The following is a 15,469-nucleotide window of genomic DNA, read 5'->3' as shown; positions in this document are numbered from 1 at the left end:
CCTAGAATAAATCAAAGCAGATTAAATATCTTTGGAGATAGGCTTAACCTTTAAGAAGTGTTATTCCTTGGCAGCAAAGGGTATTCATTTTTTTCAAAAGAGTAAATTTACTGCTCGTGATAGTTTGGAACACCAGGAAAAATTTAGCAGAAGCCTTCTGCTGAGCTGTGCCAATATCACATACTCCCAGTAGCTACAAATTATCCTGAGTGTTCCAAAAAGTTGAGAGGAGAATGCAGGTTCCAGTGATTTAGGTTTCTGCAACATACTTCACATTTTTATAGTGTTATTCGAATTGCTAACTGCAACATGTCTGCCTGCATTTCACAGAGGTATGTGGAAGTAATGTTCTGTACAAACAAGAAAAATTCTTACTATTTTAAATTAACTTTTTGCTTCGTCCTACCCTGAAACATATAGCAGGAGGAACGTTCCCTCCAAGTATTCAATTTGGATATCAGTAAGCAAGGATGTGGGTGGCGCTGTGGTCTAAACCACTGAACCTATGGCTTGCCGATCAGAAGGTTGGTGGTTCGAATCTCAGCGACGGGGTGAGCTCCCGTTGCTTGGTCCCAGCTCCTGCTAACCTAGCAGTTTGAAAGCATGTCAAAGTGCAAGTAGATAAATAGGTACCGCTTCGGCGGGAAGGTAAACGGCGTTTCCGTGCGCTGCTCTGGTTCACCAGAAGTGGCTTAGTCATGCTGGCCACATGACCCGGAAGCTGTACGCCGGCTCCCTTGGCCAATAAAGCAAGATAAGCGCCGCAACCCCAGAGTTGGCCATGACTGGACCTAATGGTCAGGGGTCCCTTTACCTTTACCTTTAAGCAAGGCAGAGAGCCTACAAGCTATCTGGTAAGGCATGATGGTGCACATAGGGACAGTTCCAAGGCAGTGGTTTGAGTATATGCACTTTTGCGTATACGTGCCATCCATGGAACGTAACAGCTGCATATGGTGTGCATGCCCTGAATCTAGTTAAAAGGATTTCAGATAGAAGACATCAGGCAGGCGCCTTTGCTTTTTTCCGATTGAAGTGAAGAGTGTTTGAGGACAGGGACATTCGCAGGGAAACCAAAATGCCTGTTTACAAAGCTATTGTACTACCAACCTCACTGTATGCTTGTACATGGAGCACTTATAAATGCCGTCTCCAACTCCCTGAAAGATTCCATCAACAGTGTCTCCAAGAAAATTTACACATCACTTGGGAAGACAGGTGAACTAATGCCAGGTTAGTGGAAGAAGCAAAGATCACCAGTGTCAAAGCAATAGAATTCATCAACATCAATGTTGCTGGACTGGTCATATTATGCGGATGCCTGGTTCGTCTTCCAAAGCAACTGCTATATTCCCTACTTAAAAATGGAAAGCGTAATGCTGGTGGTCAACAAAAAAGGTTTAAAGACTTTCTCAGGGCAAATCTAAAAAATGTAGTATAAACACCGACAACTGGGAAACACTGGCCTGCAAACACTCCAAGTGGAGAACAGCCTTTACCAAAGGTGTCATGGGCTTTGAAGACACTCGAACTCTGGTCACAAGGGAGAAACGTGCTAAGAGGAAGGCACACTTGGCAAACCCTCACCGTGATCAACTCCCACCCAGAAACATATGTCCCCACTCTGGAAGGACGTGTGGATTCAGAATTAGCCTCCACAGTCACTTATGGACTCACTGTTAAGATTGTATTTATGGAAGACAATCTTACTTGGCTATGAGTGATCGCCTAAGAAGACGACTCTTTCCAGCACCTGCTTAAAACATTTTGGGCTAGGCAAAGCTATCCATAGAAGTTACGTGTGCCTTAATTTTTTTATAGGTTACTGTTTATTTTAATTAGCCTGGAATGATTTTTTTAAATACCTGTTTTTTATTGATAATTATTGGATGGCATTCAATGTTGCACTTAGAATATTCTCCTCCTCTAAGCTCTCTTGACCCTTCCATAGCCACTTGGCGGGGGGCGGCGAGGGACGGGGAAGAGCAAGGAAAGGCCTACTGCACTAGCAAGACTCACTGTGAAGGCTCCCACTAGTGCAGCTATATAGTTGAATCCAGCCCTTAATGCCTTATTTTCTGTAAACCACTTTGAGGTTTAATTACAATCAAGTGGCATATGAATATTGTTAAATGGAATAACTCAACAAATGGCAAGTCAGCCACACGAGCCTGCGCTAATCAGAGTTGCTGTTAGGCTGCCTGTTTGCAGGTCACATGTTGCTAGGCATGGAAATCTCCCTCTTCAAATCTAGCAATATGGTGGAGAGGTAATGAATTCGCCTCATTTCCAGAAACTTCCTCTTCATGTAATATATGCTTCTTTGTGTACACACAAACACACACACACACACCAATGAGGAAGAGGGAAAGAGAGAATTATATACACAAAAGAGATTATGCAGCCATTTCCCATTCTGCCATAACACAATCAACTAGATTTTCTCAAGAAGCTAAAATATTATGCCAAATGGTTTAATCAACAGGCCATACAAAGATGTGATTTCTGGGTCAGATATCACGTCTTATACATAATATACACGTACAGAAGAGTGGTGTTGGTTATCTCCTATATCCTTTCTACACCAGCCATTGGAAGCATGAGCCTGTAGCTGTCTTCTTTTGACTCCATGACTTTCACTCTGCTCATTCACCAGCTCATTACTGCATCACTCTGCCGGAATGTAAAAAATATTAACTCTCCTTCAGGCAGAGATTGTATTGCTTCTTCCATAGCGGGGAACACAGCCTTAGCACAAAATTACCTTAATTCATTCTGACTCCACTGCTCGCTGCTCAAAACACTGTATGCTCACATAACGCTGTTAAAGCTTCAAAAGCAAATTTTAGATCGTAGCCACCATATACTCCACCGACAGATAACACACAACAAAACACAAAACAAAACAAAGAAAAATCAATGGAAGCAATCTACATTTTCAAGGTTATAGATCAAAGCCGGGCTGGGGAGGCGGAGGGAGAAAGCATATTGTGTTCCTAGCCTTTAATATATGAATGCAAAAGCTGAACACTCAGGAGGGTGAAAAGCCATTTTGATGTACGTTGAGAGATTATAAGCAAGACATTAAAAAAAACCTCATGCAATCTGCTCTTGACTGTTGTGGAGAGATAAAGCACAATCTTTGAAAGCAAAAGGAAGGCACCTCATCTTTAGAAACCTCATCTTTAGAAAGTCAGCCCTCCTGCCACCATTAATTCAGCCTGTCTTATTATCTAAGAGGACCTCAAGGCACTGATCTCCACATGCATGTCCCCTTGTCGTTAAAATATCTGGTTGCATCGTCAAGAGGACACGATTTCGCACCACCGGCACCAGTTCACCTGAAGGAATCCCTTTGATCGCCCCAATCCTGATTCTTACAATGGCAAACCCTTTCTCAACAGGCAGGTTGGAAAAAGGAAACCAAAGAAATTTGCACACCTAAAGCCGTGCTCACACCCTACATTCAAAGCACATTCCCATCCATCCCCAAAAAATTCTGGGAACTGTAATTTATTAAGGGTGCTGGGAACTGTAGCTCTGTGAGTGAAGTACAGTTCCCAGACTACTGAGAAGGGGAGAATCTGCTTCAAATGTGTGGTATAAATACAGCCTAATTTAATTTCCTGGATTGTGATTTTAGTGGGTCTCTGTTTAAATCCCAGTTTGTAGAAGGTGTTTCAGGTGACTCTGGATAATCTGTTATCTCTGAGGCCCAGTAAACTTGGTGTGGTGAGCAGTTGTTGCTGGGCTGTTCATGTTAGCCCAGTGGCAAGGAAAGAGCAGAACTGCTTCCTTAAAAATCCTGGCTCTATCAGTGAAAGCCTCATCCCTCAGCATTACAAGAGATACTCACGCAGCCTTCCCCAACCTTCTGTAGAGCTGGAAGGGCCATCTAGTCCAAATTGGAATCCCAACCAAAGAATCCCTAACAGGTGGCCATCCAACTTCTGTTTAAATACCTCCAATGAAAGAGTGTCCTCCAGCTCCAAAGGTTAGAGATTCATTCCCTGTGTCTGCAGTCATGGAATTGTTGTCTATCACATGACGGTGTATGCTTTCATTCCACAGTGTGGGAAGTGATGGAGACAGGATGTTTGTGTTACTATGTTCCGTGAAGTGGGACTATTGTCCTTTGTTTTCTCTCTTTGCTGTCTGATGAAACAGAGGCAGGAGCTAAGGCAGAATGCTCCAAGTGTATTATATGTAAATAAAGTAGATTAGCCAAAATGCTGTGCTACTGAGTTCTGTTACGCAAACTGCCAATACTCTGCAGGTCCCTAAGTATGCCAATACCTTTTGGTATTAGTCGCTGTGATGTTCGGGTTGGAGAAAGCTTTTGAAGCTCCCGAACGACCAACCAGGAGGGAGAGAACATGCCAGTCGGGCATGTGTCTCTACCAGGCTCCTACACAAGAGTAGGGTGCTCCCAACACCCATCTTACATGTGACAACCCTTCAGATATTTGAAGATGACTATCATATCACCTCTTAGTCTTCGCTTCTCTGTGTTAAATGTTAAATACATCCAACAACCTCATAAGGCTTAGTTTCCAGGTCCTTTAGAATCTTGGTTGCCCTCCAGCTTTGTGCGAGAGAAGAAACCACACACAATTTTGTAAGGGGTTGCCCCATCCCCTTAACCTGACAGGATGACTTCCCAGTTGCAGAAACCAAGGAGTCATCGGAAGCAGCTGGTGAAAGGGCCAAACAAAATAAGCTGAAGAGACAAAGAGATGCCTATCAGCAAACAGCTCCACAACCATGAGTGTGTCCCCCCTTCCCAGGATCATACAGCTCCATGCCTAGTAAGGTGGAAAATGGTTTTTTTAATGGGTTTTTTCAATGGGTTTTTTTATTAAAAAGTCAGATTTTTTTAAAATTTAAATTGGAATTTTTTTGATTTAAATTGGATTTTATTTTAAAATAAAATGCTTTCAGAGGAAAAATCTTTCTAAAGATAGTTTTCTATTTAAGTTACATTATAGTCCAAAGGCTATTCATGGGGAAAAAAGGATTTGTTTTTAATTATGTAGCATGAGGCTTTATATGCAATGTTTAAATTTTTTGGTAAATGAATTCCATTAATCCATTCACAATGTCATGCTCTTCCAGAGGTTTCTGTAAGGTTATTTGGGGCAGTTTTTCTAACGAGAAGATATTATCACAGATGCTTGTTTTTGCAGTTCTCAAAAGTGTGAATTTGTGTCTGCAGAGATAACATGCCTTTTCTTCACAGGAAAAATGTTACAAAATGAACATACAGAGTTGAGGGAAAAACCTTAATCCCATTGTTCCTTTGCAAATTTATACACACAGAAACAACCCCTTACCTCTTAAATGCTAAGTTCCAAGGGGTTCAATGAATAGATTGTTTGGGGTGGAATAGATCTGCACAAGTAGCTGAGTGTGAAGCAGTAAAAATGAAAGTGCAACCAATTAAGGGACTATGCAGAATTGGACAAAATGACAGGAAGGATTCGAAACCTGCGGGACCAGAGATTCACAGAAGATTGGAAGAAGTATATGAATTATTTGAAGAGCAACTGCAATCAACAAATTACGCTAGTAGGACTACAAGAGGTTTTGTAAGGAGAAATATACAAAGTGTTAAAAGGAGAAAAAGATAGAGATATTGGTCATGAGTTTGAAATGTAATAGGGAAGATAAGAAATGAATACTGAGAGATTAGATTGGAAAATTTTCAGACAGGATTGATGGAAGTCAAAAAAAATTGAATAAGATGTAAAAGTATGTTTAATTACTGTCGAAAATGATATGTTAAAAAAACTAATAAAAATTATATATATATATATTTTAAAAAATGAAAGTGCAACCTTGTGAGCAGAATACTCCACAAGTCTTGGGATCTTTGTGTAATGATTGTGCAAGTCAGTTGCATGTCTGTGCAACTCAGACTTGAGGCAAGTGCTGAAGGCACTTCAGGGCTGGCAACCTCTTCCCAGTCCCACTGGGTTCCAACAACTGCACTAACACTTAACTGTACAGAATAGGAACCTGAATGTAGAAGCAAATCCAAAGGGTGTATGCGTGTGTGGTGGAAATAGCAACTGGGATCTGTAAGTCCTTGGCGAGACCTTGAAGTGCTTGCCAGTCAACTAATAAGAGTTCACTGGATCCATGCCCTTCTTCCCAATTGTAAATATTAAGATTATACCAGCAAGAATGAGTCTGTAAAAAAGTGATTTATAATAATAATAATAATTTATTATTTATACCCCGCCCATCTGGCTGAGTTTCCCCAGCCACTCTGGGCGGCTTCCAATCAAGTGTTAAAAACAATACAGCATTAAATATTAAAAACTTCCCTAAACAGGGCTGCCTTCAAATGTCTTCTAAAGAGAAGATAGCTGCTTATTTCCTTCACATCTGAAGGGTTCCACAGGGCGGGCGCCACTACTGAGAAGGCCCTCTGTCTGGTTCCCTGTAATCTCACGTCTCGCAATGAAGGAACTGCCAAAAGGCCCTCGGCGCTGGATCTCAGTGTCTGGGCTGAAAGATGGGAGTGGAGACGCTCCTTCAAGTATACTGGACCAAGGCTGTTTAGGGCTTTAAAGGTCAGCACCAACACTTTGAATTGTGCTCGGAAACGTACTGGGAGCCAATGCAGATCTCTCAGGACCGGTGTTATGTGGTCTCGGCGGCCACTCCCAGTCACCAGTCTGGCTGCTGCATTCTGGATTAGTTGTAGTTTCCGGGTCACCTTCAAAGATAGCCCCACGTAGAGCGCATTGCAGTAGTCCAAGCGAGAGACAGCCAGAGCATGCACCACTCTGGCAAGACAGTCTGCGGGCAGGGAGGGTCTCATCCTGCGTACCAGATGGAGCTGGTAGACAGCTGCCCTGGACACAGAATTAACCTGCGCCTCCATGGACAGCAGTGAGTCCAAAATGACTCCCAGGCTGCGCACCTGGTCCTTCAGGGGCACAGTTACCCCATTCAGGACCAGGGAATCCTCCACACCCGCCCACCTCCTGTCCCTCCAAAACAGTACTTCTGTCTTGTCAGGATTCAACCTCAATCTGTTAGCCGCCATCCATCCACCAACAGCCTCCAAGCACTCGCACAGGACCTTCACCGCCTTCACTGGTTCTGATTTAAAAGAGAGGTCTTTTATCAAGTCTTACTGACGAGTGATTGAAATCGTGATTTAAATCAAATTGATTTAAATCAAACCCGCCCTGATGCCTAGCAAACTAAAATCAGGATAATGATTTTAAAACTGGCATGTCAGTGTCACACACCCGGACAGTGTCGAGAAAGACGTCCCACAGAAAGCATGCCCACTGGGCAAAGAAGCTGATGAAGATGTCAAGTCACGTGCTTTCCAGAATCCTTGCAGCATTATAGCATGAGCGCTGCCCTGCCGAAGCGACACACCATGCTAACTAACACCAGAGGGGGTCAGCTAATGTCATTTGCCAGCACAGATGTGCACACTGGCCTACGGGAGAAATATCTCAGCTCTAACCGGCTGTCACGTGGAAACGTTTACAGCTGCAAGAAGCTCGTCCTGAAATTTCAGTAGCAAAGAAGGAATGCTTAAAAAAATAATAATTCAGTATTAAATTGGCAGCCATAATTAAAAACACAGATGCCTGTGTCTTCTGCAGAGCTATCAAGCATGCAGCTGACCAAAGCACCCATTTACATGAACAGTTTCCCCCCTAGTTTTTCAAATGGACTTCAATATTAATTAACTGAGTGTTCGTTTGAAGAGACTGATGTCACAAAAGCAGCTCTTGGAATGAACAAGCTTTATTTAACAGTTAATTTGGAAGAGTGGAGGGGGGCTGTATTGGCATGCCAGTCTACTCCTGATAATTCTCCAGCAGCCGCCCATATCTCTCACCATCCAAGTAGCCACAGCTCCCTACAAGGAATGAAGCATAGAGGCTGGCATTATTCCATTAATTATTATTATTATTTATACTCCACCCATCTGGCTGGGTTTCCCCAGCTACTCTGGGCGGCTTCCGACAAAAGAATAAAAATTAAAACATCAGTCTTTAAAAACTTCTCTAAACAGGGCTGCCTTCAGATGTCTTCTAAACGTCAGATAGTTGTTTATTTCCTTGACATCTGGTGGGAGGGCGTTCCACAGGGCGGGAGCCACCACTGAGAAGGCCCTCTGCCTGGTTCCCTGCAAACTCACTTCTTGCAGCGAGGAAACTGCCAGAAGGCCCTCGGAGCTGGACCTCCGTGTCCGGGTAGAATGATGGGGGTGGAGACGCTCCTTCAGGTATACTGGACTGAGGCCATTTAGGGCTTTGAAGGTCAGCACCAACACTTTGAATTGTGCTTGGAAACATACTGGGAGCTAATGTAGGTCTTTCAAGATTGGTGTTATGTGGTCTCGGTGGCCGCTCCCAGTCACCAGTCTAGCTGCTGCATTCTGGATTAGTTGTAGTTTCTGAGTCACCTTCAAAAGTAGCCCTACATAGAGCGTATTGCAGTAGACCAAGCAGGAGATAACCAGAGCATGCACTGCAACACAAACACCTCACAGATCAGACTGCCTCCTCTCCTACAAGCAAGGGATTCAAGTGCCACTTTCTCATTTTCTTTTTTAACTGAAGCAATTATACATATATTTGCTTATGAGGCTGTTCAGAATTTGTTGTCTTTTATAGCGCTTCATTTGTTATGCCACATATAAGCAAACACGAACAATGAACTACTACAAGATCAGAAGAGTGGCTCAACAGACAAAATCTATTATTTCCAGTTACTACAAGTGTCTCAGACTGGGTTCCCCTCCACTTGCACACATCCTTCATCCCAAAATGTATTTCCATGAGAGGCAGGTTGTCGCCAGAGGTCAATAAATGCATATTTTTAAAGATAATGCTCAGGAATTGCTTGATAACAGTGCACAAGCTTAGAAAAAATATATGGTGTTTCATAGAAGACCCAACCATCTTCAAGCAGTCGTATTTTCATTTTGCAGGTTGATTATTCAGAGGGATGGAAGTGGGGAAAGTCACTGCTAAATCAGTAGTGCGACCACTGAAGGGACAAAAGGGGCCTGAACCACAAATTATCATGCAGCCATTCAGGTTTCAATATCCAGATAAGGAGTGCATGTTACGGCATTAAACCCAGGAGTCCTGGCAATCCACCTTTAAGACTGCATGCTACTTCCCTGGGGTGCATAAAATTTTTACCTTCCCCAAGGGCTCCTGTATAGATTAAGAGGTCTGGCTGGCTCTGCTGGAAAGAGATGCTCTGGCAGTGTCAGCCAAGTGCTGCCTTTTGGCTACAATAAAAAGGCGCAGAGATCAGCAAATGCCACGTCTTTCTGGATCCCATCCAGACAATAATCTTGTGAAACAGAAGCTGTTCTTTGAAATAAGTTTTCATTGTCAAATTTAAACTGTTCTGGGGTGGGGGGCTCCAGAAAAATCAACTCCCAGTCTGGTGAATGAAGAAAATAGAACACAAAGGCAAGTTTAAATACAAACAAATACAGTGGATGCTCAGGTTGCGAATGTGATCCGTGCAGGATGCACGTTCGCAACCCACGTCTGCGCATGTGCGGGTTGCGATTTGGCACTTCTGCGCATGCGCAAAGCACAATGCAGCCTGAAGCAGCTGTAACCCCAGATATGACTGTACAGTTGTTACTTCTCTTGCAATTTGCAAGTAACGAAAAGGAATTTGCACCCATTGAAAATCACACTTGAGTCCAAACTAGATATGATGTTAAATGTGTATATCCATTCGATGCGCACTTTAAAAAATGCAAATAGCAACTGCTTGGGGGATGGAGTTAAATTTCGCCAGCACCCATGCAGTAGTAATGATAATTATAATTTGTATCTTAACACAACAGCGTGTTAAATGCAAAGGTGCACTGAACATCAGTTTAGCCTGAGGGGCTCACAGCAGGAGCCAATTCCCCAACACTCCTAGCCACCACCAATACCTCTGGCTTGGCTACTCCTTTATGCCTCCCTTGCATACATGTACTGTAGTACCTCAGGTTACAGACGCTTCAGGTTAAAGACTCTGCTAACCCAGAAATAGTACCTCGGGTTAAGAACTTTGCTTCAGGATGAGAACAGAACAGCGGGAGGCCCCATTAGCTAAAGTGGTGCCTCAGGTTAAGAACGGTTTCAGGTTAAGAACGGACCTCCAGAACGAATTAAGTTCTTAACCCGAGGTACCACTGTGCACATGTTCATCATCATGAAGAAACATGGTGACCAAGACTGAGAGCTAGCAGCCACTGCAATTCATAGACACATCCAAGGGTGGCAGGCAGGTTACAGAATGGGACAAGAGAGAGCTTTCTGTACCTTAGTGGTTAAATGCAGCCCTGATTTTACGGCTACTGCATTTTTACAGTAACCAACCGAAATCCCACTTGGTCATGGAACAAACCCTTTTTGACAAGGCACTATAAAATCAGCAACAGAAAGGCTGCGCGTTTAACAAGGCTGTAAATCTAAATTAAATTCCATTGTAGCGGCATGAAATTCCTCAATTAAATGCCGGACGGAATTATCCCCCTGAGTTTCTCGGATGTCTGTAAAACATCCCATTTTATTTTCACTGGTTACTGGAGAGCAACAGAATACACGCGGCAATGTGTTGGTTGTATCTTGCAGGCGCAGTTCTTTCCCTTTGCTTTGGAACAGGATTTTTCTTGTATTTGATCCGACAGTATCAGAAGGTGAAAACTTAAGCAGCCAAAATGAAACCACACACACACACACACAGGGGCAGGATGTATCAGCAAGCTTGGAGGAATTCTAAGGTTTACAGAAGCACAAAAACTCTTAAGAACCACCAGGGAGAGAGGGGAAACAGGTCACCAAGCATGGAATACTGATTGGGCTTGATGGAGAGCTCTGTAAGTTCTGAGCCTCTCCTAACAGAGGAAACTGGAGGTGAAATGGAATGAATGGAATATCCTGGTGCAAAGGGGTGGCTGTCATTTTGAACAGGAGCACCCCACACAGAGACAATTTGTTTCAGGTCCCACTTTTCTTCTAAAAAATGCTAAACATTTGCATGTGAAACTGAACAAATGCTTTCACTTGAAGGCACTGGTATAGAAAGTTGAGTATCTGAAATGTGAGCATTTAGGGAAGCTTTTGCAAAACTGGATGAAAGTAGACAACATGATCAAAATGCTTGCCACCAATCAGACTGTGGGGGCACATTGTATGTATTTTATTTTGAACAAATACAGTGGTACCTCTGTTACAAACTTAATTCGTTCTGGAGGTCCGTTCTTAATCTGAGGTACCACTTTAGCTAATGGGGCCTCCTGCTGCCGCTGCATGATTTCTGTTCTCATCCTGAAGCAAAGTTCTTAACCCGAGGTACTATTTCTGGGTCAGTGGAGTTTGTAACCTGAAGCATCTGTAACCTGAAGTGTCTGTAACCAGAGGTACCACTGTAACAACTTTTAGTACATTTTTGAATTGGCTTTCTAACCTAAGATATTTCAAAGTGGGGTGAGTGTATCTACCTATCTATATATAACTTAATTCTTTTAAATCTGTACCCACTTTTTGATGCATTGGTCCCCACCATAACAGCAGCACACAAAAGGCATATGTAAAGAGTATGTGTATGCAAAACGTGCACGCATAAATGGGGGGAAAGTAAATGAAACCATAGAAAACCATACAAAGCATTTCAGAGCGGCCTCTTTCTGAAGGTTCCTGCTTTTGACTCATCTCCCTTTCTCTTAGGTACAAGCCACACACATTTAACACTACAGAATCTTCTCTCACCATTCAGGCCAGGGACCCAAAGCCATTACATCACCAATAATTGAGAAAATGAGCGCTAAAGTATTGCCCATCGCTTGAAAGAGAGGAACACCAATGACAGGGAGATCTTTGCTGCCAGTATCTTTCATGGTGCTTAAAATGAAGTTGTTTTCACGACTTCAGTCGAAGTTGGTCTCCATGGGAAGAGCAAATGAACTAAAAATAACTTGATGGCATGACATTTCAACAATCTCACAGCAAATTGTCATGGCAATAGAAGAGTTGTGACCTGTTGTCATGCTAACCAAAGTTTGAAGATTAATGGGAAAGCGGTTGGTTCCTACTTCATGTTTACGCTTTCAGATATTAGTCTGACACACTTGGTGGGATGGATTTACACAGTGTTGAGAAAGCAAAACAAAGCCACTGGGCTTTGTTCCTAATAGAAACATTTTAGAAATCCTTGTGCTTTAAGTGCCTACACCTACTGTTCATATTATTTAAAACAAAAAATTTTTTTCCTTCCAGTAGCACCTTAAAGACCAACTAGTGAGAAGTGAGAAGGTGGGGAGGGGTATTACTCAGAAGGGTGGTGGGAATGGGTGATTGGCAGATAGCTGTGATGAGCCTGTTGACGACTCTTAACGACTGCAATAGGTCTTACAGGTAAAAGCAAGGGGTGAGAAGGTGAAAAATGGCTTTGTCTATTAAGACCTATTGCAGTCGTTAAGAGTCGTCAACAGGCTCATCACAGCTATCTGCCAATCACCCATTCCCACCACCCTTCTGAGTAATACCCCTCCCCACCTTCTCACTATATAGAAGGATCTGGCAACTTCTGTTTCAGTGTATCTGAAGAAGTGTGCATGCACACGAAAGCTCATACCAAGAACTAACTTAGTTGGTCTTTAAGGTGCTACTGGAAGGAAAAAAAATTTTTGTTTTGACTATGGCAGACCAACACGGCTACCTTTCTGTAACTGTTCATATTATTTGTGTAGCATTTCTTGTTCACAAGACTCTATTGCCTTTGCAAGAGCCCATTTTACATATAGGAAACTAAGGCTGAGAGAGAGAGAGACATGGCCAAAGCCATATAATGGGGACGAGCCCAAATGCTACACTCAACTACAAATGGCAGCCCTGTGCTGGATTCTCTCCTCTTCCTGCCCCCCTGATAACTGCTTAAGTACCATTACTAACGTGGGGGTAAGAGTAAGAGTTTTTATACCCCTGCCAGTCTGTTAGGAAGAACTGGGATGAGCAGGTGGGAAGCAAGCAAAACAGGATGCTGATACCACAATAGAAAAACTGCATGCCTTCACTTTCCAGTATGAAGGAGAGAGAACCTGACACAGAAGTATAGAAATGTTGGTGAGACCCAAATTCAGGTCTCCCTAATTTTACTCTGTAATCTCCATACTCTAGCAACTTTTCTAGACTGTGGAAAGCTCAGCATCCATTCCTAGACCGCTGTGCTCTGAGGCTTACATGATTCACCAGTCACAAATCCTCTTGATTCGTACTTTTTGTTCATCTGAAGTAGTAAGCAATGCATGCAAGCTAAACAACCTGCTAAACTGGGTACAGTGGTATAATAATTTATAATAATAATAATTTATTATTTATACCCCGCCCATCTGGCTGACTTTCCCCAGCCACTCTGGGCGGCTTCCAATCAAGTGTTAAAAACAATACAGCATTAAATATTAAAAACTTCCCTAAACAGGGCTGCTTTCAGATGTCTTTTAAAGAGAAGATAGCTGCTTATTTCCTTCACATCTGAAGGGAGGGTGTTCCACAGGGCGGGCGCCACTACCAAGAAGGCCCTCTGTCTGGTTCCCTGTAACCTCACTTCTCGCAATGAGGGAACCGCCAGAAGGTACCTTGGTTTACGAACGTAATCCGTTCCAAAAGTCCATTCTTAAACCGAAACCGTTCTTAAACCGAGGAACGCTTTCCCTAATGAGGCCTCCTGCCGCCAGTGCCCTTCCACCATTCGGCTTCCGTTCTTAGACCAAGGTAAACTTCGCAAACTGGGACACTACTTCCGGTTTTGTGGAGTTCGTAAACTGAATCGTTCATAAACAGGGCTGTTCTTAAACCACTGTAATGCTATTCTGCTTTCAAATAATAATAATAATAATAATAATAATAATAATAATAATAATAATAATAATAATAATATTGTCCAGTAGCACCTTAGAGACCAACAAAGTTTGTTCTTGGTATAAGCTTTCGTGTGCAGAAGTGTGCATGCACACAAAAGCTTATACCAAGAACAAACTTAGTTGATCTCTAAGGTGCTACTGGGCAATTTTTAAATATATTTTGACTGCGTCAGGCCAACACGGCTACCTACCTGAATCTAGAACAATAATAAAACCAGCCTGTAAAATTTCAGTGGCTTTTGAGCAGATTCCTTGCCTGCACCCCATCGATCACACTTCCAAAATAAAAAAGCAGGGGGGGAAAGCAGGAAATGGTCCTTACCTGAGGAAAGATAGCGAGGGGCGGAAGCGAAAGCAGCTCTGAGTCAAATGATCAAAGGCAGACAGACAGCATCATATGATTGCCACCCATGTGGTTCTTTCACCCCCTTAAGCTAACATGAGTCTTCCTGCTATCACCTCCCACTGATGGTTATTACTATGCACTTTACCTCCTGGGGACCCCAATAAAAGAGGCAGCTAAATCCCTCTCCCTAGAGGAGGAGAATGCTCATTCCTACAACATGTAAGCCATTTAATAAATGAGAGGCAGAAACATAATCCTCAAGAGGACACACAAGGCAATAATGTCAAACGCAAAGCTATAACTGCCCAGCTACAATAACTGCTTCATAGAGGATAAGACAGGTTAAGGAACTCTCATTTCTATGGGACTCAGTTAGCTTTATGGACTAAATCATTACAATGAAAATTCAGCTCAAGTATCTCTGGGTGTTTGGAGGTTTTTTTAGTGAAATTTCCTAAGCAATCTCATTACACACACAAGTGGGGGGAGGCAGAGAAGCAGGGCTCTATGTAAGAAATGAAATGCGAGATCAAACCAGAGAACTTTGCAATAGCTCAGTTCCACAGCAATTTAAGATGAATATATTTTGTCTTGCAACAGTTCCAGTCTGAATCAGTTCAGATTGAAATTTATAAGCAGCACTAGCGATTGTGCTGAGTAGGGCTGGGCGATATCAGCTTTTCGACATCGCGGTGTATCGCCAGCCAAACATCGCGGTTTGGTGATATACCGTAATGCTGAAAAAACAAGATGCACTGGCCTCTGCATGCAGGGCACCGGGTGAAACTGCCCCAGCACTTACCTCCAGAGCTGAGGTGGTTTCACCCAGGCACTCGCGGTCTGAGACAATGCAGCTTGTTTGCACCGCTCAGCTGGGGATCGGGAAGGAACTCTTGACTCCCCCCAGCAGACGCGACTAGCAAGAGAGACTCAGGAGTGGCAGCAGTTTCACAAGCGATATAGCACTGAGTGAAGCCGACATGACAGTCTGCTCCTCATACCGCTCCAGGGCGAGATTCATATACAACAGGCACGTCCAACTTCGAAGAGACTGTGATCTACTTCCACTATAAAAAAACTGGAGTTGTTGAGTTTTTTTGGGGGGAGGGTGACCCAGAGTTGTTGATCTTTATTAATTATTATTATTATTATTATTATTATTATTATTATTATTATTATTACTACTACTACTACTGCTACTA

The 15,469-nt window shown here is 42.9% G+C and overlaps 1 protein-coding gene across 5 annotated transcripts in view; it reads right to left on the bottom strand.

The window, feature by feature from the left end:
* Positions 1–15,469, bottom strand: part of FAM168A (family with sequence similarity 168 member A) — a 173,223-nt gene that overhangs the window by 65,246 nt on the left and 92,508 nt on the right. The window contains exon 1 of one of the 5 annotated variants that reach the window (XM_053385405.1): positions 3,963–4,125. The exons of the other annotated variants lie outside the window; for them this stretch is intronic. Within the exon in view, the coding sequence (XP_053241380.1) occupies positions 3,963–4,026 (64 nt within the window). The 5' untranslated portion in view covers positions 4,027–4,125. Of the gene's footprint in view, positions 1–3,962; positions 4,126–15,469 lie in introns of those variants that run through there. 5 annotated transcript variants of the gene reach the window in all.

Source organism: Podarcis raffonei, chromosome 4 (assembly GCF_027172205.1).
Source record: "Podarcis raffonei isolate rPodRaf1 chromosome 4, rPodRaf1.pri, whole genome shotgun sequence".
Lineage (NCBI taxonomy): Eukaryota > Metazoa > Chordata > Lepidosauria > Squamata > Lacertidae > Podarcis > Podarcis raffonei.
This window is presented reverse-complemented; position numbering and strand designations above follow the sequence as displayed.